Source organism: Hyperoodon ampullatus (genome assembly GCF_949752795.1).
Source record: "Hyperoodon ampullatus genome assembly, chromosome: 3".
In the NCBI taxonomy this organism is placed as follows: Eukaryota; Metazoa; Chordata; class Mammalia; order Artiodactyla; family Ziphiidae; genus Hyperoodon; species Hyperoodon ampullatus.
The window spans coordinates 154,542,073-154,563,731 of NC_136916.1; the positions used below are offsets into that span (position 1 = coordinate 154,542,073).

General features: G+C 53.3%; 1 protein-coding gene across 2 annotated transcripts in view; it reads left to right on the forward strand.

Moving 5' to 3' along the window:
* Positions 1 to 2,275: 2,275 nt before the first annotated feature.
* Positions 2,276 to 21,659, forward strand: part of TMEM63C (transmembrane protein 63C) — a gene marked incomplete at both ends in the record, with an annotated part of 33,474 nt that continues 14,090 nt past the window's right edge. For both annotated transcript variants that reach the window (XM_079699926.1, XM_079699927.1), the window contains 13 exons: positions 2,276 to 2,425; positions 2,966 to 3,045; positions 3,458 to 3,539; positions 7,682 to 7,719; positions 12,600 to 12,742; positions 14,151 to 14,199; positions 16,005 to 16,113; positions 17,540 to 17,613; positions 18,221 to 18,301; positions 18,414 to 18,537; positions 19,293 to 19,426; positions 20,877 to 20,999; positions 21,459 to 21,612. In XM_079699926.1, the coding sequence (XP_079556052.1) occupies positions 2,276 to 2,425; positions 2,966 to 3,045; positions 3,458 to 3,539; positions 7,682 to 7,719; positions 12,600 to 12,742; positions 14,151 to 14,199; positions 16,005 to 16,113; positions 17,540 to 17,613; positions 18,221 to 18,301; positions 18,414 to 18,537; positions 19,293 to 19,426; positions 20,877 to 20,999; positions 21,459 to 21,612 (1,341 nt within the window). The remainder of the gene's footprint in view (positions 2,426 to 2,965; positions 3,046 to 3,457; positions 3,540 to 7,681; positions 7,720 to 12,599; positions 12,743 to 14,150; positions 14,200 to 16,004; positions 16,114 to 17,539; positions 17,614 to 18,220; positions 18,302 to 18,413; positions 18,538 to 19,292; positions 19,427 to 20,876; positions 21,000 to 21,458; positions 21,613 to 21,659) is intronic.

Sequence of the window (21,659 nt, forward strand, 5' to 3'; positions counted from 1 at the left end):
CACCACCGCTACTACCGCCCCCAGGCTTTTGCTCTGCCTTCAGTGTCTTTCCGCCACGGCTGTATGGTCTGCTCCCCTCTCTTCAAGTCTCCGCTCAGATGTCATCCTCTCAGTGAGGCCTTCCGCAATCACCCTCTTTACAATCCTAATCTCACCCCGACCCCTGCACTGCTTCTCCCCACTAGAATCCCACGAGGGAGGGATTTTTTTGTCTTGTTCACTGATACACATTAGTCTAGCACAAAGCAGTCGTTCACCAAATATTTGTCGAATGAACAAGCCTACTCTTTTTTTTTTTTTTTTTTCCTTTGCGGGACGCGGGCCTCTCACTGTTGTGGCCTCTCCCGTCGCGGAGCACAGGCTCTGGACGCGCAGGCTCAGCGGCCATGGCTCACGGGCCCAGCCGCTCCGCTGCACGTGGGATCTTCCCGGACCGGGGCACGAACCCGTGTCCCCTGCATTGGCAGGTGGACTCTCAACCACTGCGCCACCAGGGAAGCCCCCTAGCCTACTTTTCTTGAATGGGAGTGAAGAATTTCTAGGGTATGATGCAGTCTGGAGCCAAAACAAATGATCTTTTAAAATCAGAGCAACCTTGCCGATAAGTCCAAGCAGCTGCTGGTCACATCCAGCTTTTGCTCGTACCTTCTGCTCTTACCCAGGCCTGAGGAATACGGATGCCCGTGACCATGAGCTCTGCATCTGAGTCTCCGACTCACTGCATTGGCTCACGACCCTGAACAGGTGTTGATCTCCTGGGTTCAAGTTCTAGGTGAAACAGGGAGTCATTGCTGTGTCAGACACTCTGCATCCTTTCCTTACTTAGTCTTGGGAGCTATTGCCTTTCTTGGAAACTAGATCAGAGAATCGTAAGATGTTAAAGATGATCGTCAGTGGCCCTGTCTGTGCAGGTGCCCCGTGATGCAGTGGTTCCATCCTCTAAACTGAATCTTTCCTCTCTGAGACCTTTGTGAGGCTTGTTCATTTATATACAAGAAAAGCTTCGCAAGGGTAGAAATAGGAAGACCCATTGGAACGACTGCTTTGTGCATTTTACAACTCTTTTAGCAAAAGGAGCGAGTGGTACAAAATAAACACTCTCCCAGGGAATCTGGGCTATTCTGCCATCTTGGCCCTGGGTTTGAGGAAGTGGCCTCTTACAGCAGCAGTCCCCAACCTATTTGTCACAGGGGACTGGCTTCATGGAAGACAATTTTTCCATGGACTGGGGGCGAGGGTAGGGGATGGTTTTGGGATGATTCAAGCACATTACATTTATTGTGCACTTTATTTCTGTTATTATTACATTGTAATATATAATGAAATAATTATACAACTCAGCATAATGCAGAATCAGTGGGAGCCCTGAGCTTGTTTTCCTGCAACTAGCTGGTCCCATCTGGGGGTGATGGGAGACAGTGACACCCGAAGTGTGTCGCTTATGTCCAGTCTGCTCTGTAAGATGCAGCTTAATTGTCACTTGCCACTCACTGATAGGGTTTTGTTTTTTGTTTTTTGTTTTTTTTTGCGGTACGCGGGCCTCTCACCGCTGTGGCCTCTCCCGCTGCGGAGGAGCACAGGCTCCGGACGCGCAGGCCCAGCGGCCACGGCTCACGGGCCCAGCCGCTCCGCGGCACGCGGGATCCTCCTGGACCGGGGCACGAACCCGTGTCCCCTGCATCGGCAGGCGGACTCCCAACCACTGCGCCACCAGGGAAGCCCCATTGATAGGGTTTTGATATGAGTCTGCCAGCAACTGATTTATTATGGTCTCTGTGCAGTCAAACCTCTCTGCTAATGATAATCTGTATTTGCAGCCGCTCCCCAGCGCTAGCATCACTGCCTCAGCTCCACCTCAGATCATCAGGCGTTAGATTCTCATAAGGAGCGCGCAACCTACATTCCTCGCATGCGCAGTTCACAGTAGGGCTCCCGCTCCTATGAGAATCTAATGCCATCCCCGATCTGACAGGAGGCGGAGCTCAGGCGGTAATGCAAGCAAAGGGAGCAGCTGTAAATACAGATGAAGCTTCGCTCGCTGGCCCGCTGCTCACCTCCTGCTGTGTGACCCCGTCCCCCCCGGGGGTTGGGGACCCCTGTCTTACAGGACAGGGCTGCATGCCATCTCAGGGCTGAGCCTCCTGCCTTGACCATTTATAAGCTCAGCGCACCCCTCCCAGCTCCCCGGCAGGCTTCTGCGTGTTGCATAATGTGGGGGGAGGGGGGCCTCATGTTTGCCCTGGAAACCCCTCTGTTCACCAGGGAGCCTCCCAGGATGACTGTCTCGCCGGGCAACCTGAATATGGTGGAAAAGTCCCGGAACTTCTCGGCTGACGACTGCTTCCAGTCTCGGAGCACTGTCCTGCAGGGGCAGCCCTTTGGGGGCATCCCCACTGTGCTGTTCCTCAACGTTATCTTGTGGGTGGTGAGTTCTGGGCACTGCAGTGGGCAGACAGAGAGGTCTCACCCAGGGTGGATGGTCCAGCTTTCACAAGTGATACAAGGGGCCCCAGCTGTCCGTGGATGCCAGCCACAGTGGTGGGAACTATCTGAATGTCAGGGCGGCCCAGGGTGGGTGGGCCTTGGAGAAGAGGAAGCTGCAGGAACAGTGGAATCCCTGATTCTCTTCCTTGCACCCTTGTCCAAAGGTCCCCCTGGCCAGTGCCCTTGAGCCTCCCACGTGTGCCCTTGATGATTTGTTCAACGAGTGCTCTCTCCATTGTTCTAAACATGCCACCAGCACCTTCATTCAACCGCTCTGAGCATCCACTCTGTGCTAGGATGCTGCTGGGTACTGGGAATCTAGAGTTGCAGAAGGCATGACCCCTACCCTGACAGAGCTGGCCACCTAGGGGGGAGCCCCTGGGGACCTCAGGGACAGTCTTCCCCATGGGAATTCAGGGGTCAGTCGAGGGGAAGGCATCCATGAGCTCTCTTGCGCCATATTGCTTTTCCTGACCTATAGGTCATCGTCTTGGTTTACTCCTTCCTCCGGAAAGCCGCGTGGGACTACGGACGCCTGGCTCTGCTGATACACAACGACAGGTGAGGAGAGGCTGGGCGTCGGGAGTGAGCTGCTTGCTTCATCGGGGGATGTGCTGCCGTGGCCAGGACACGGCTCTGACCAGTGCCCAAACTGCACAGGTGTCTCGTCAGCAGGTGGCATCTCATTACCACCCCTGCCCGTGTTCTAGCCCTCCCTGCATTAAGGTGACTTGGAGAGCAGCCACCTCTGGGCACGAGGCCACTTTTTTCTCAGACCTCAGCCTTTCTGGATCTCATGACTCCCGAGATGCGTTGGCCACCTGTCTGTGCCCAGAGCTGTGTGCTCAGCAAACAAGTTGAGGCGTGTCTGCTACTGGGCAGGAGGGGACCACAGCCCTCAGCCCAGGGAGCAAGGCAGGCACCTAAGAACTTTCTCCTTTTCCACCTCCCCACTACCTTTCCTGGCCGGCAGCCTGACCTCGCTGATCTATGGGGAGCAGAGTGAGAAGACGTCTCCCTCGGATATTTCCCTGGAGATGGAGCACAGGGACAAGGTGGGTGCTGGGGTGGGCCTGGGCCTGGTGAGGGCGGGGGCAGACGTCCGGGCTCTGGACAGGCGGCCCGGGCATCTGCAGGAAGGAGCGGGCTCATCAGCAGGGGGTTTGCAATCAGCCACCCAACCACTCCTAGCAACGTGACCTTGGACAAATGCCTCCACCTTGCCAAGCCTGTTTCCCCATCGGAAATATGGAGATACTGACCGTACCTGCCTCCTAGGGTGCCAAGAAGGTGGTGGCAGTAAGTGCACGAAGGAGAAAGGGAGCAAGGAAGGCCCTCCAGAGCGATGGAGTGGAGCTAAAGTGCTCTAGATGGCGCTCGGGGCTGGTCCGAGTTGAACTCCAGAAGAGAGGTCTGGCTTGCTGTCTCCACATCCTCACCTCCCTCTCACTCCTCAACCCCTCACACGTGGCTCCCACCCAGACAGCCCCAGGGCCACCAACGGTCCCATGCGATGAAATCCAATGAGCTTTCCTCAGTTCTCGTCTCTCAGAAACACCCGAGCCTGTGGATCATCTTCCCTTCTTGAATAGAGGGGAAGCACTTCCCGCTGCTTCCATGGTCTCCCGCTCTCTGGGTTTTCCCTCTGTTGGTGCCTTCTCCACACCGGGAGTCCCCCCAGCAGATCCCAGACCCTCCCCATCTCTCTCCAAGGCAGTGTCATCCACACTCATGACTTCAGTTGCCACCTCTACACAGATCCCTCCTAAGTTCTGGCTCCAGCTAAATTCCTCTGGGCTCCAGCCCCATTTATCCAATGGCCTTCAAAATATCTCCATGTGGATATTGTAAGGGCATTTTGGATTCAATTTGTCCAAAACATGCTGTGATCTCCCACCCCCTCCACCCATCCCTGGATCGCTGGTCTCAGACTTCCCACCATCCATTCAGGTGCACGCGCCTTGCTCTTGCCCAGGCCCCTGGGCATGGCCAGTTCATTACGAAGTTGTGTTGCCTTTACCTTCCCAGTTTTGTTTCTCTCCACCTCTCCCACCATCCCCCAGTCCAGCCTCCATCAGTCTCTTGCTTGGAGGAGCGTGGTAGCTTCTAACTGATCTCTTTAGGTCCACGCGTGCCCCCTACTCCATCCAGAGCGAGCTCCACGAACAGGGACACATGGCTGTGTAAGTGTAAGCTTTCAGTGGCTTCCTAATGCTCTTGGAGTCAATTGCGGGTGCCTTGCCATGGTCTCGTGGTTTGGCCTCTTGCCCACCTGTCCAGTCTGTCTCCTCCCAACTGCCCCACCCTCCACCACGTTGGCCATCTTTTAGATCCTCAGAAGCGCCACCTCCTTCTCTCCCCAGGCCTTTCACCTGTTCTCTCCTCTCCCCCTTCCCCACTGGTTCCGCTCTGGCTAACACACCCAACCTTTGTTCAGATTTCAGCTCAAGTACCACTTCCCTGGGGATCCCTGTCCGCCCCCAAATCTGGGTCCAGATCTGTTGTTATACCCTCATGGAAAATGCATTCCTTTTCTTTTTAAGTTTTTTAAATAACGTATATTAGTGTTTTTTTAAAAATATTTATTTATTTATTGGCTGCATTGGGTCTTAGTTGCGGCACACGGGATCTTTCATGGCAGCACGAGGGCTTCTCTCTAGTTGTGGCCTGCAGGCTTAGTTGCCCCGTGGCATGTAGGATCTTAGTTCCCTGACCAGGGATCAAACCGGCATCCCCTGCATTGCAAGACGGATTCTCAACCACTGGCCCACCAGTGAAGTCCCTGCATTCCTTTTCTTCAGCGCTGTTAACCCAGTCTGTGATGATTCCTCATCTACACAGTTAATCTAGTGTGCCCACTTCCCCCAGTGGGAGCTATACTGGTCTTACTCGCCACTGTCCCAGCACCCGGTCCAGCCTGTCGTGTAATTAGTATCTGATATGTGTTTGTTGGAAGCAAATTTTCATCCATTTTCATCCCTCCAAGAGACCTGGTCCCTTTACTTGCCAAGACCTGCCCCTGACAAGAACGGGAGCCTCAGACAGGTTCACGTCCTGGAGGTTTCCTCTGTCGAATAAGGACAGTAACACCTACCTTGCAAGGCAATTCTCAGATTTATCTTTAGAAACATCACTTCAGCTTTGTGTGGTTTTTTTCTGTACAGTGACATTTTATTTTAAAAATATCTAGAAGATAAATCATGATGGCAGCAGTGGGGTAGTCAAACAGAAGAGGGTAGAAATTAGACACGGAGGAAGAGTGCGGTGAGGTAGCCCCTGCAGGGCCCCAGGCAGATGGCGAGGCCTCAGCCAGGCTGAGTGGAGGGGGTGAAGTGAACAGGTGTCCTCATAGCACCCTGAGCAGGTCAGGGCAGATGTGACGAGAGTGGGGAGGATGGAGCCACCGAGGTGGGTGCAGTGAACTGACCGCTGTCACTCAGTCGTGTCCACTGAGCTGGCTCCTGGGAGCCTGTGGCCATTTCCTCGGGGCGGGGAGAAGAGGGGAGATGTGTCTGCTTCTCAGGCCCGCTGTTCAGCTGCTAAGTTTTCTGAATGGTGTATGCCTTTCAGAGGTACAATATATATGCAGGGGAGAGTGTGTGTGTGTGTGTGTGTGTGTGTGCACGTGTGTGTGTGAGAGAGAGAGGGAGAGAGAAAGAGAATATGGGTCCATACCTGGTCACTCACACATCTGTGTCCATGTGCCTTTCATGGGTCCATAGGCCACACTTCTACTCACTACCTCTGCCCTCCCACTGATACTCTTCTATTCTGCATATCCTCTAGGGCCCGTCAGCCAACCTGCTTGCTCCCTTAATGAGTTGCATGTTGGCCCAGAGGTGGGAGGTGAGGAAAGACTCCCCATGTAGGGAAGGGGTGGCCAGACTCTCAGCCCAAGTCTTGTCTAGCACTTCACCCCCTCCCTGGGACTTTCCCAGTCGCCACTGCCGCCATCATGCCATTTCCCATCATCGCTCTGCTTCATACCCGGGCTTTTATCCCTGCCTTAGTTCCCTAGGATAGAGCTGGGGAAATGGTCCCCCCACAAGTGGACATTCCTGATGGGCATTCCCACAGTCAACCCGCCCAGCACAGGGAGGAGGCCTAGAAGGTGGGCCTTACACCTAAGGGAGCAAGGAACCTCCTTCTGTTTCACGTTTGCCTGCCCCTCATTTCCTCCTTGTGGGAAATACGCCTTCCCCAGTCCATGTGGTTCTGGGGGACTGTCAACCAAGTGGGCCTGCCTGGGTCGCTGATGGGCTCGTGACCCAATCAAGAGCTGCAACCTTTTCCAAGGTTTTGCCAAACCCTCTGGGATCCCAGAAGGAAGCATGCACCAGGGTAACTGAATCAGCTACCACATCTGGCAGCTTTTAGAGCTGTGGCCCTCTGCCTACCCTATGCATACAGTTCCCGAGCTGACTGACTCTCTAGCCCCTCCCAGCCCCCGGCTGAGGCCACCTTTTCCCACCACCCGGAAACTCCAGACAGCAAGACCCTGAGAGAAATGTATAATCGACAGGACCCTCAGATGCAGAAGAAGAAACCCAGCTCAAGTTAGCATTATAACAAAAGGGTGATGTGTGGCCTGAGTGCAGGGAAATCTAAGGGAAGCAGCTGCTTCAGGTACAGCTAGATCCAGGAAGTCCAGCATTGCCACCAGGATCCCCTCTGTGGTCCTCTCTCCTCTGAGCAGGCTTTTTATCCCAGACAAGCTCCTGCATGTGGCATCAAAGACTCACCAAGCCCCTCCAGGATGCCTGGTGTTGACCGAGATGCAAGAACTCGGAGGAAGACCCTTCTCCCAACACCCATATCAGTCCCCTTAAGAGCATTTTGCTTGGCCCCTCTTGGGTCATGTTCCCGTTGGTCAGCTGACCACTGGTAGCAGACTTCTTCTTGACGGACAGTCCACTGGGCCACATGCATAGGGGAGGGGCATTTCCCAGAAGGAAGCAACGAGGGACAGTCAGAAAGCAATTGACGTCCACCCCAAAGTCCCTTCTCTCCCTCCAGTCTGAGCCCCACCCTCTAAGCCACCACTTGCTGTAACAGGATGCCCGACTTCTGAAAAGACATCTCCCTCAGCACCGATTCCAGTCCAGACCTTGCCGGGGGAGGAAGCCCCGGACACTGCCTCACTGCCTCAGACGCCCCAGCGCTGGGTTTTCTCACACTTTCTCTCCTTTTTCCCCAGGGCTTCTATTCCTGGTTTTTCAACACCATCACCATGAAGTAAGTGCCTGAGCTTCTTGAGCCTTATCTGGGGGAGGGTGGGGACAGGGTCTCCTGCCCTGCAGGACCAGGCCTTGGGCCTAAATTCTGTGCCCCAACGTCCACTCCCCACTCCCCCTGCCCACCACAGCCCGGCCCTGGCAGAGGACGCTTTCCAGCGTTCCGTTGGTGAACTGGGACCTGGACACTGCCCACAGCCCGTTTTCCCTCTGCCACAGTTCTCAGGAAAGACCCCTCTCACATGCTTGTAAAAATGCTTTTATGAAGGCCACGCGAGGAAGAAGGAATCCTTCCCGGGTACTCTTTGCTTTACTTCTGTGGACATCATTCCTTATAGCTGCCTAGATGGAAAAAACAAAAACCACCAAGCAGAAGGGCAGGCTTCCTCTCCCAGCCTCCGTGCCCATTACGGAGGGACAGCCCCTGGCCCACCACACCTTCTGGATCTCTTTAGTGTGAGACCCCACTTGGCAAGGAGAGAGACCCCGAGTCACCTGTCATCTCCCGATGGCCTCATACCAGCCAGACGCCTCCGCAGAGCAGACACCTGTCCGAGCTCCATGCCTCCACTGTGTGTGTGGACACACATGCACACACACGTGCATACACACTTACATGTGTGCACACAGCTCTGTCTCCACCTCAGAGCGCTGTGTGTTCCTGGGCTCTCCCTAAATATCCCCCATCTGGCCTGCCCTGCCTGTCCTTCGAACCCCTCCTCCAGGGTCCATCCTTGCCTGGTGATGCCTGCCTTAGGGTGCAGCCTCAGTGCTCCCCAGAGGCCGCCTGCACCAGGGGCCTGCCTGGACCTGCACATCTGCTTCTTTGCCAAGGCCCTTAGGGCTTCTTCCTTCATGTAGCTCCATGCCCACACCATTCAAGGGCCTTGCTGGGAGCATTCAGACATTGCCGCAAGATCCCATCCACCTGCATGAGCTACACCAGGGCACCTGTCTTTCCCCAGACCTGTTGAAGGGCCTGGGACCCTGTGGGGGCACAAGATACCATGACTGGGCCTTGGGAATCCAGAGCTGGGCTTGGGACCAACAGCCTCTGGGGTTTGAGCCCCAGCTCCACTGGTGGAGGACTCCCCACAGCCTTGGCCTCTCGTCTTCGTTCATCGTTCACCAGAGTCCCGAGGAAGTGATACAGCTAGTTTGTGCATGGGTGGGAATCTTAGCCACATGTTGGGGGAGTGGAGGGGAGACTTTTATTTCTTGGCACCTTCTCTGGTTTTGCTTTGTGAATTTTTAAAACATGCACAAGCTTGCATAAATACATTTTTATTAAGAGAAACCTATACCTCCAGTCTCTCATGCCGCTCTTCATGACCGCCCTTTCCTGCAGAAGCCAAAGTCCCAGCGCACAAAGCCCACTCAGTCTAGTTAGAAAAACATGGGTTAACAAGACCCACTACACATCATTGATAATGGGGAGAGGATAATTGCTGTGCAAAGGGCATTTGGGAGAGCGAGAAATTAATTCCAATTTCGGGGTTCAGAGAAGCATAGTTTTGAGCGAGGCCTTGAGGAATGGGAAGAATTTTGACCATTGTGGTGTGGAGGGCCCATCAGAAATTAAGGACTGCATGAGCAAAGGTTTGGGGCAGAGATGGGCAGGGAGTGTCCAGAAATGGACCATCTTCTGGTGTGGCTAGAGGCAAGAGTATATAGCAACAGAGGGGATGAAAGACTGGGCCAGAAGGATCAGCTGGGATCTTGACTACCATACCGAGAATCTTGGCTTTTGATTTAGAGGCAGCAGGGAGCCAGTGATTACTTTTGAGCAGGACACTCAGGTGATGTCTGCTTGTAGGCAGGGGCATGAGGGGTGAATGGCAGTAGGAGGAGTCCAAAGGCAATGTGAGCAGCTGAGAAGGTTTTTCCAGTGTCCAGGTGAGAGGTGGTGGTGACCAGGGAAACAAGGCGGGGGAGACTTGGGGAGGGAGATGATGGGGCAACAACCGTCAATGGGTTGTTGTTTCCACCTGGCTTCCACCTGGTTAGGAAAAAGGGAGAAATCGAGGTCTGGTTTCTGGGGAGGGTAATAATACCACCAGTTGGGGGATGAGGCGATATGGTGAGTTGGGAAATTAATGACATAGGGCCAGGGTGAGCATGTGAGTTGACCGGCCAGCTGTTGAAAAACAGGATTAAAGCTTAGGAGAAAGGTCGGAGCTAGAGATTTAGACTTGGGATATGGGTGCACAGAGGTCGTAGTTGAAGTCATGGGAGCAGATGGGACACCCAAGGGAAAGGGCCCAAGGAAGAGAGTGGTTGGGACAAGAGGAAAAGGTGGCAACCTCCAGGGCACGGGCTCACTGAAGCCAGGCAGGCACGAGGTCCAGACAGGGTGTGGTCAGCAGCCTCCAGCCCTACAAGGTTGAGTAGCGTGAGCGCTCAGCAGAGGATGTCGGCTTTGGAGATCTGAGTCTCCTCTGGGTGGGCAGTTCCAGGATGAGGAGATGTCCAAGAAGTAGAGGCAGAGAATGGAAGCCACCTTTTTCAAGAGGTGGGTGGGAGCAGGGAAGGAAGGATGTTGGATGGAACTTGAAGGGAAACTGGTGAAGGAGTGGATGCTTAAGGAGTTTCTTGGGGCTTTTTTTTTTTTTTTTAAGAGTAGCAAATGAGCACTTGAACCTGGCTATAGTTGAAAGGGAAGAAGTGTGGGCATCTGTAGAGACAGATGGATGTTAATTTAAAGATGAGACAGGTAGAGCAAGTCTCCAGCAAGAAGTAGAGGAGAGGAAGCGATTAGAGCAGAGATGAGAATTAATTGTGAGAAGGAGAAAGAGTGATGCCTGGAATGTCATGGGGCCGGCACGTTAAAGAGTGGTGGGAAGAGAACAGAATTGAGCAGAGGAATATGTACAGGCAGACTCAAAAATTCAGGCTTCCCTCAGAACTGTAAGATAGGCTGCTGAGTATAACCTGCGCTTCCGCTTCCGGTGCAGACGGAGCAATGGGCCCAGTGGGGAGGCGGGAATTGTCAGCCCGGAAAGGAGATTCTTGTGTTCTTCATCCCCGTCCAGCCCTCTGCTTCCTCCACCTGGTCGGAGGCTCTCACCCCGCCTCTGGCACACTGTTTCTATCAGATGAGCAGGTCTTGGCACCCCAAGCCTGCAGGGGGACATTCCCCCATTCTCCCTTCTCACCAGTTCTCATCCACCCCATTCTTGGGATTTAATTCTCAAGTCCAAGGCAGGAAGTATTTTAACTGCTTGAAGTTAAAAAAAGGTTGAGAGCTCTAAATAATTACCTAAATGGTGATACTGAAAGCCTTGAAGATATGCTCTTTGTAATATTGTTGAAAAATAAATCTGAATCCTGGACTGAATGCTAGAAGTTGCATACAACCTTCAAGTCTGATCAGAGGGCAAGGGTGAGTAAACTATGGCACATCCACCAAAGGCGGGGGCATGCAGCTTGGGGCTGGGTGTGAATCAATAATCCACAAACAGAGGCTGTTGTCACCATTATTATTGGGCAGCCATAAAAATATTTAGACAAAATGTAAAACGGTCAGAAAAGACTTAAGATTAAATGCTGAGCAAAAGAGCAATACATCAAATGCTGTTTATACTACAGTCACAAGTTAAACCAGCAATACAATAAGAAACTAAAGGAAATTGGCCAAAATGATTAATAGCCATTATCTTAGGTTTGATGAGATTGTAGGTGAATGATTTTCTTCTTTTGTATTTTCCAAAGTTTCTATAATAAGCATGTATTGCTTTAAATTTTTTTAATTGAAGTATAACACACGTACAGAAAAGTGCACAAAAAATGTGTCCAGCTCAGTCATCACAAGCAAAACCTATACAAGCACCATCCCGATAAAGAATTAGAACATTGCCAAGACCCCAGAAGCCCTCCTCCTTCTCCCTCCCAATCTCCTATCACCTCCCGCCTCTCCAAAGGTAACCAGTATCCTGACTTCTAACTCTGTAGTTCAGTATTGCCTATTTTTGAACTTTGTATATGAAATGATATGGTATGTATTGTGTGTGCCTGGCATCTTTCACTCAACGTTGCATTTGTGGGGTTCAGCTATGGTCATTCATTTTTATCTCTGTATGGTATTTCATTACATACATATAATGTGATATATATAGCTCACTTTATATATATTTCACTACATATATATTTCAAATCTTGTGTCCATTCTACCTTTGATAGACAATTAGGTTGTTTCCAGTTTGGGGCTGTTACAAATAATGCGTCTGTGACATTCTTATACATGTCTCTTGGTGCCCATGTGCATGTATTTCTGTTGGGTTTAAACCTAGGAGTGGAATTGCTAGGTCATAGGGTATACTTATAGTCAACTTCTGTAGATAATGTCCACTCTTATCCAAAGCTGTGTGCCAGAGTAAGTACCCATGAGTGTGAGAGAGCTCCCGGCATCCCACACCCTCGCCAGCACTTTCTCACCAACACTTTCCTCACCGACCTTCCAACTTTGGCCAGCCTGGCCGTGTGGAGTGATACCTCGTTGTGGCTTTAAGTACCCCTTTTTAATTTAAGGAACAACTTTTTGAAAAATAGGATGAATCCTGTTATCACTAATGGTTTATTCAGTGCCTACGCTATAGCAAGCACTCAAAATGTTGGAAGAAGCAATAAAAGAGGAAATAAATGCCTGATTTAATAGGGCTTCTGGATTCCCAGGAGTGTACCTGTAGCCTCTATCTTTGATATGCCTGTGAAATTCAGTGAAATACATTTCAGGCATAACAAGTTTTGAGAAGGGTGATATCGCTAAAGATAAAAGCTCGGGGGTAGGGTGGTCATCTTCTCTCCCTTTCCTCTGTCTACCTCCGACTTCAGTTGTAGTCACACTGGCTCCTGAGCAATGTCCTGTCTCTGTGTCTCTTCCAGGAATGAAGATCTGATTAGCAAGTGTGGAGACGATGCCCGTATCTACATCATGTTCCAGTATCACCTCATCGTCCTTGTGCTTATCCTCTGCATCCCCTCCTTGGGCATCATTTTGCCCATCAACTACACTGGAAATGTTCTGGGTAGGCAGAGTTCAGCAGGTCCCGGGCCCGGCCCACTAGACCTAAGAGGCAGCCCGGCAGGCAGGACAGAGCTTGGGTCTTGAGCGTCTAGGAATCTAAATTTTAATTGCACTTCTCAAAATTAGTTATGTGACCTGAGGCAACCCACGCTTCAGTTCTCTCACATGGAAACCGGAGATGATACCTCTTTTGGTATAAATTTGGCCCAGGGCCTAGCACACAGAAGGCAGAGAGTAGTAATTCAGTCTAAAACTGAATGTTTATTTATGACCCCACACTGCACCTGTCCAGGTGTTCCTGGAGGCCTTGTTATGACGTGTGACCCACTACAAAGATCTCTGGACCTGACCTCTCTCTGTACCCACTCTGATGGACACAGCATGCAGAATTCCTCATAGGGAATCTATCCACACTCCTTATAACAGGGTAAATTTTCACACAAGAATGTGGTGGGTGAGGGCTTGGGCTTCGAAGACAGAAAAATCATGGTTCCCCAACTTTTACCCACGTCTGCTTCCCAGAAAATTATTTCATCTTATACAGTGTCCTCAGGCCTCAGTTTCCTCAACTGTCATAGGGATTGAGAGACAATGCGTGTCAAGTGGTTGGCACAGTGCCTGATAGGGGGCATTGTGAATAACAGCCAGGGGTTCACTAGGAAATGCAAACATAGAGCTGTATGAGGCCCATACAACTAGGTGGTACAGGATAGCACCTTAAGTGCCCAAGTGGCAGCCAGGTGCACCCTGATTGCTCAGGTTTCCACCTATTTCTCCTCGGCCAGAGGTAGAGCTCAGTTACTTCAAGGTAGCACCCATTTCTCATGCTACCAAATACCACCACCAGAGTAAATAACTACTGAGCCCTGCCTTCCCAGATTCTCATCCTAAGAGCTAGTATGTTGGCAATGATAGTATGATAGTACGGCAATGATAGTATGATTTCATAAAACTTGGAGATGTCTAAGCCAGCACACTAATACACTCAGCCAGAAGGATTTACTCTGTTTGAATGAGGCAGCAATGCGTTTTCAGAAGTTCTGGGTTTTGTGATTGTTGCCAGCGGTAACAGTGTTGCTAATTTCATCATTCCGCTCATGGTGGGGCTGCCGGGTCCCTCCCACAAGCATTCACCGGTGTCTACCCTGAGTCAGTCATGCTCTGGGGTTGCCGCACCAAGGCTCGGTCTTGCTTCACAGCCGAGGAGCCCCAGTCAGCAGTCCCAGGGAGGAGAGGAGGCCTCTGATGGGGCTGTTTGGAAGCTGGGGACAAGCTCTGGGGAACTAGAAGGAAGACCAGGACGTAGGCAAGCATCTCTAGACCCCGGGCATTCACTCAGGAACCCTGAAGTCTGGCACCCAACCAGTCAAGGTGCCAGGCTTGAGGTCAGCAACTTTCTTCTCTTTCAGACTGGAATAGTCACTTTGGTCGGACCACCATTGTCAATGTCTCCACAGAGTAGGTACCTGATCCTCTTACCTCCCATTCTACTGGCTTGTGGCGGGGGGAGTGTTAGCGTGGAGAGATGGTCCAATGCGTGGGTCCAAAACATGAGCACCACTCTGTTGATGAGAAAGGCCTGGTTTCCTTGGGAACCCAGGTTCCAAGTGGGATGCCAGAAGTTGCATCCTCTTGGTAAGGAAGTATTCTTGGTGCCTCAGTGTTCCCACCTCTGTAATGGATGGAACTACCTAAACCGGTCACTCCTGAAGATTTGGAAAGATGGTCCTATTTGCTTAGTATGTCCAGCTCCCAACAGGGTTACTGTAGTAAGCAGAGGTTTAAGGTATTGCTTCCCTGCCCACAAGATAGTTCAGGTCAACCCTCATATAACCGAGTGAAGCTCAGACCTGATTCCCACAGCAGCGAGACTAAGGAACCACAGGAGCTGCGTTCATGCCCCGGCTTTGCCATTAGCTGGCCCTGGGTCTGGGGCAGTGCATCCTCCCCCTCTGAGCTTCATCCCTAGTCCATGGTGGGGGAAGAGCTGTTGGACATGACCTCTAAGCCCCCTCCAGCCTTCATGGTCCTGGAACCTGGGGATTTTAACATCAGCCAACCCATTTGGTGGCCAGCTCAATCTGTACTGAGCCAGATGTGTCCCTGCTGGTCCAGGCTGAGACATCAGCCACCACCCCCCCCCCCCCGCAGGTCTCATGGGCAGGCTTGGCCGACTTCCTGACAAAGCTGAAGCAGCACTTCCAGCAGGTGTGAGTGGGGTTTGCACGCCCCTGCCCCACCCCGCCTTGCCCCACCCCTCATCCTCTGCCCCTGCACCCCTGCAAACTCCATCAATTCCAAATCCATCAAAGTCCAAATTCAGCAGAATGGTCGGGCACCCTCTCGCCTCCACCTTCAACCAACTCTTTCCCGGGTACTGGCAACACCAGAGCAGAGCTTACCAGCCTCTCCCAGGCCGGCCACTGTTGTAAGTGTGGCACCTACAACTTCCCAACTAGAAGTGAATTTTAATAGGGCAGCAAAGAGCCTTCAACGTTTGTAAATCCATACTGGCAGAGAGCTGGAATGTCCCTTAGGGACCGTGTCACCTTGCCCCCTCTGAGAACACTGAGGAGAGAAGGGGAAGGTTAGGTGAAATGCCAGCGCGGGGACAGTGGTGAGGAGATATTTTGAAGCAAGGCAGTCTTTCTCTCCTCCAACTGCACCAAATAAGGCGGGCCCTATTTCCGAGCAGTCATCCTGGCTGGATGCCTTGGGACAGCATCACGTGAGCACAGAGCCCAAGGGTCAGCACTTTTCCTACCCCAGGGAGGCGGGTCGAATCTGCAGGCGTGCGTGTGACCCCGGAGTCCCTTACCACAGAGGCCGGGTGGCCCCTCCTGCTGTCCTCACGGTCGGCTGGGGTGGCCTGAGCCACAGCCGCTGGCAGCACGACACGGCGTGAAGAGTGTAAGTGCTTCTGCAGCTCTGGACTCACCTCCCGGCACTGCCACAGCTAGGAGTGACCTCGAGCAGTCACTCTAGCCCTTGTTTCCCTACGAGTAAAATGAAGACGGTCACAGTACCACCTTCACGAGGTACAAGAGTCTAGTGAGAAAATGTGCACAAAGCATCTAGTCCCACCCTGGGCCTGACATAGTAAACACTCAATTAATGTTAGCCTCTATTCGTTGGAGTGGACATCGCCTTCTCCATTCCCTTCCAAGGTGCCTGAGTGTCTGGAGGCACCAGAGGGTGGCCTGGGGAGACCATGTGGGGTGGAAGTGGGGGGTCTCACGCCTCCTGTGTCTTGTTCTTGGCAGGAGTAAGTTCCTGTGGCTGCACTGCTTCTTCGCTTTCTTATACTTTGTCACCAACTTCCTCTTCATGACTCATCACTGCTTAGGGTTTGTGCCCAAGAAGAGCTACAAGGTGAGTAAGTGAAAAGAGCTACTAGAACGACACCCTCTCGGCTAGAGGCTCTCCCCAGCTGGACACCATCCCACTCCCATACTTCAGAGGCATCCCAGCTTGGTGTGTTCTGCACACGTTGGCGGCGGGGGGGAAGTCTCACCTGATTAGGGCAAGCCTCCTCCGCTTATCCCTGGGAATCGTCACCTGGCACATCTGTCCGGGCTGTTAAACCACTAATAAATACACTTCCAAACCAATTGGTAAATAGCTGCTCCCAGGTGCCTCCTCCCCCTGCACCCCTGCTGCCCTGGACCCTCTCCAAGGACCCCTGGACCTCCCCACCATCAGAAAACTAAAGGCTTAACTAAGCCCTGAACCTGCAGGGGGTCTCCATCCTCAGCGGCCAGTGCCCCCTGCTGACGCTCTGGGTAGATATTTTGACTCCTTTGCCCACTCTTGCCGTGCCCAAGCTCCTTGCCCTTCCACCATCTCCCTGAGGTCAGAGACCCATGTCCTGCCCCGGTGTTGTCCCCACTGTCTTGGTTTGTGTTTCCCCCATCCTACCTCCCAAGCAGACCCTGAGACAGGGATTTGAGTAGCGTTCACTCATTTGGGAGGTGATTCCAGGAAGGACCACTCGGTGGGTAGGGTCTTCCGCAGGGAAAGATGGCAGGTAAAAGTGAGATCAGCTCCTCCAAGCTGTCCATCCTAAAGGACGGATTCACTTTACCCCACCCCAGAATGCAAATGCACATACCCCTGAAAGGTAATCCCGAATGTTTCAGCCTGCCCGCCATGGAGGCTCGGGCGCCCCTGACCAGTCTGGACTCGGCCACTTCAGCTTTTCTTCTTGCCACCAGAAGCTTCTGCCCAGACTCCCCTCTCTTGCAGCACAGTTTACCAGACTGTCGCCTTGAGGCGATGGCTCAGGAAGACATTTCCCACTCACAGAATAAAATGTGGACTTTGAGGGGCTTCCACATTCCCTCCCCAGAGTCTAGCTCACCTCCTAACTCCCCTGCCCAGTCTGATGAGAGGGACGACCCAGCGAGGTGGGACGTCACTTGGAGCAGCAGAGGTGCAGGGAGGCTGTAAATCAGCAAGAGAGCATGAGCAGCCCTTGCAGGGCATGGAGCTGTGGTCCTTCCCCAGGCCCTGTCTGCAGCCTCTGGCTCTTCCTCCCTCGATAACGGCCGTCTATGGCAAGGGGTCCACGGGGGGCACAGAGATTAACAGAGGTGTAGCTTCCCTGGCTGCAGCTTCCCACGGCCTGCTGACCTCAGAGACACAGGCTGGGGAAGCTGACCCTTGGCTTACCCAGCAAGGAGGCAGCCTGATGTGAGTAGAAAACCTACTCCAGGTGGTTCTGGGCCACCTGAAGACCCAGACTCCAGGAGTCCTGTGTGAGCACAGGCTTCTTTCTCCATTGACCTTCCCCACCTAGGTCACAAGGACACTAATGATCACCTATGTCCCCACGGACATCCAAGACCCAGAAATCATCATTAAGCATTTTCAGTAAGTGGGCCGGGTGGGCTGAGGCATGGACTGCCTCCTCCTGGTAACCCTGCCTGGGTCCTCATGTGGGTAGTGATGCACAGGATGGTGGAGTGGGGCTGTGGCTCACCCTAGATTCAGCTCAGGATCCACCTTTCAGAATGGGGGAGGCCCTGGTTGGGGCCAGAGCAGGGTTTCTGAAGTCAGGGAGTTTCTGCATGGCATGGGTGTGATGGGGGATGCCTTTCCCTTGTACCTCCAACTGTGGAGCCCAGGGAGCTGCCAGACCGCAGTTATCTAGAGCAGGTCGTCTTGAGGCAACTTTTGTGACCCGAGTTCCTAGCCACAGGAGCTAATTATCTCTCCATGAGCAGCAACTTCCAGCTCCGCTCCCTGGCCCTGTTCTGTGTCATCTGGGAAACATGTGGCAACTCTCAGATGAACAGGGATCAACCCTGACGTCCAGCCTTAGGCGCAAGGGGTGGATTCTACCATCCAAGCACCAGGAACCACGGGTAGCTGAGCCCCCTGGCCCTGTAGGCTGTAGCTCTGGGTAGGGGGTGGGGGTGGGGAGGGGGGAGGTCCCCAGCCCTACAGAATGGCTCAACCTCCATGTTTGTGGCTTCAGTGAGGCCTATCCAGGGTGCGTAGTGACCAGAGTCCACTTCTGCTATGACGTCAGGACCCTGATTGACTTGGACGATCAGAGGTGAGGCTGTAGCGGGACCTGTCTGAACCTGGGGTGGGGAGAGAAGGAGAGGTTGTGGCTCTGCTGTCACCCTGACCACAAGATCCTTCTCCTGTTGCCCATTGGCTGACAGGCGCCATGCAATGCGGGGCCGGCTCTATTATACTGCCAAGGCCAAGAAGAAGGGGAAGGTGATGATCAAGATCCACCCCTGCTCCCGGCTGTGCTTCTGCAAGTGCTGGGTTTGCTTTAAAGAGGTAACTGGCAAGGGCATCGGGGGACACAGCGGAGGGGCTAGGGCACCGGGTCTCCAGGCTTTGTCCAGGGCTCTGGGCAGTGCCCCTTGCCCGCACCCTGGGGCCACAGGCCTCATTCAGGTCTGCTCTGTGCTGCGGCACCTGGCTCCTGCTTTCCTTTCCACCCGTCCTATCTCCCTGTTGAGAGGAGTCTTCCGTGGGGCCCCCTCCAGAGCGATCCAGGGAGGCTTGTTCTTGCCCGCTCCTGGGCTTGGATGGGAGGACCAGCGAGGGCACAGCAGGCTGCTACAGGCTCCCAGGCCTCAGGCTTTCAGAGAGCTAGGACAGGAATATTTGAAAGCAGTGGATTCAGTCTTATCGCCCAACCACCGTGGCTAGAAGGAGGTCTTGGCAGGACTGAACTCTAGCGAGTCCAGAAAAAGAATCATCCCCTTTCCTGAAAATGCTACAAACACATTCTATCACTCCTCTGGAGGCTACTCGGAGTCCAAAGGCACCCCCTTACCCCCAGTGATGCCTCGCTTTCGCTAGATCTAAGAGCAGGGAGCTAATCTCAGAGTCATAGCCTCTTCCTCTTCTAGAGCTGGAATCTTGGAGCTCACCTGGGGTCCTGAGCTTTTTGCCGGGCTTCCAAGGGAGCCGGGGGATGGAACCAAGACCTCGGGCCTGCCGCCTGAGTGGAGAGAGGCCTCACATCCAAGCGTGAGGCCTGGAGCTCTGGCTGCTCCAGCTCTGAGGGCCACATCTCACCCCAGGTAGACGCAGAGCAATATTATAGTGAGCTGGAGGAGCAGCTGACTGATGAGTTCAACGCTGAGCTCAACCGCGTTCGGCTGAAGCGTCTGGACCTGATCTTTGTCACCTTCCAGGACTCCAGGATGACAAAGCAGTGAGTGCCAGGGCCAGCTGCTTGCTGTGCCCAGCCCAGCCCTGACAGTGGGCCTCTGCTTCTCTGAAAGCATCCTCTTTCACCCCCATTCCAGCCAAGGGGAGGAGGAGAGAGAGCCTCCCTCCAGTTTGCCATATTCTGCCCTACCCTCAACCCCTCCATTCTCCTCATGGGCATGGCAGCCGCCATCTTGCTTTCTAGAGCATGGCCACATCCGTCTTCCCCCAGCTGCCAGGCTCAGCTTGTCTCCAGAGATGCCCAGGCCCTGGGCTCTTCACTCCCATATGTTCTTGCTTCAGCACAGAAGTGGTCAGAGTAGCTGTTGACCTCTTGGTTCCTCTTCCAGGCCTTGACAAGAATGGCCCCCAGTTCTCCCTCATTGCATGTCACCCCTCCCCTCACCACGAGTGACAGAGTCAGGGTAGAGAAGCCCTGCTTGCCATTTCTTCTCTGCTGCTGCAAGCCTCCCCTCATTCAGAGCCCCACTGCCTCCTCTCTCCTCCGCGCCAGCCTCTGGCAGCCCCACCTTGATAGGGAGTGGATGAGGGCCACTCTGGAATGTTCTGGAAGGAATCTTAGGACTGGGTCAAATAGATGGGAGCCTCAGAATCAGTCTTTTGAGGATTATGGGGCCCTTCTCTCCCCGAGGGAGCCTGATCACTCACAACACTTGTCCTCACCCACCCCAATCCTACCAAGGAACAGTGGCACAGGCTAGAGTTTAGTTGCAAAAAATTGTGTACAATTTTGCAAGTCACTTACACCCTCAAATTTCTTACCTATCAAATTTGATTACTTATATCTTCCCTGTCCTCCTCCCAGAGGGTTAAGAAGTGATACATGTTCTAGTTAGTGTATGTGTTATATAAAATAATACATCTACATAAGACAATAGCTTTCTGAGAACACTCTGTAGAGAGGATCTAAGGTTTAATTACAGCAGATGTGTGAATTAGAAAACCAAAGATGAGGCTCCAGTACCAGCACCCGCCCCTCTTTGGTTGTGTCTTCAGTAATCTGTGCAATTAAGACGATGTTAATCACCAATTAGCACAGCCTCATGCACTGTGTAGAACTCAATAGTCGGTAGCTACGGATACTAAGATGGGACTGAAATGAATACCTCTCCTGTCACCCTCACAGAAAGAGCGGGTCTTTGTGCTGGCACTACTGTTAAGGGGAAAAGACATGAACTGAGAACCGTGTGGCCCCCTTTTTTCCTGGACAGTCCCTCCCTCTAGTGCCCCTTTTGTTCAGTGACTAGGCCTTGGGGACTGCCCACTTACAAGGTCGAGAGAGACATATCCAAGTCTCCAGGAATTCCCAGGAAGTGGATGAGCCTCTACCTGTGGGATGGCCACAGCGGCCCCGGGCCCCTGGCATGAGCCCTCCCCCCACCGCAGACCACCGTCCTCACCCCGGACCTCTGTCTGCTCCCGCATCTCCGCAGCATCCTGGAGGATTACAAGTTCATCCAGTGCGGTGTGTCGGCCCAGCAGTCCTCGGTGACCACCATCGTCAAATCCGACCACTGGAGGGTTGTCCTTGCCCCACACCCCAAAGACATTATTTGGTAAAGCCCTCTCTGTCCCTCCCTTCTCCTTTGAGCTCCTCTGGGACTGAGGAAGGCTGTAGGGCGGGGAAGGGAATCAGGGCCTGTCCTCCTGCTTCACTGCCCACACACGGCCCCCGCTGGGCTGTTTCTCTCGTGGGCACCACAGCCTCCTCCCATGCCCAAGCCCACCCCACCACAAGCGTGGAAGGCACCCAACCTTTGGGGAAAGAGTTTTTTCCTGCAGACAGAATTCGGATCGTTTTTCTGGCTCGCCTGTGGGAGATACTCAGAGGCCTTACAAGTGGTGTGACTGAGGGGAAGGCCCAGGGCTGTCTCATGCAGGTGTGGGTGGGCCCCCGGGGTTGAATTAGGCCAGGGCAGCCCGGTCCACAGCTGGCATGCAGGAAACAGCACGGGCTGTGTCTGAGGGCTGAGACCCGGGGTCCTAAGTGCGTCTCCCTCCTCCGTCCTGCCCAGGAAACACCTGTCTGTCCGCCGCTTCCATTGGTGGGCCCGCTTCATCGCAATCAACACCTTCCTCTTCTTACTCTTCTTCTTCCTCACCACGCCTGCCATCATCATCAACACCATCGACATGTACAACGTCACCCGCCCCATCGAGAAGCTGAAGGTGCCTCCTCTGCTCAGGCCAGGCGCGGGGGCCCCAGGGAGATGAAG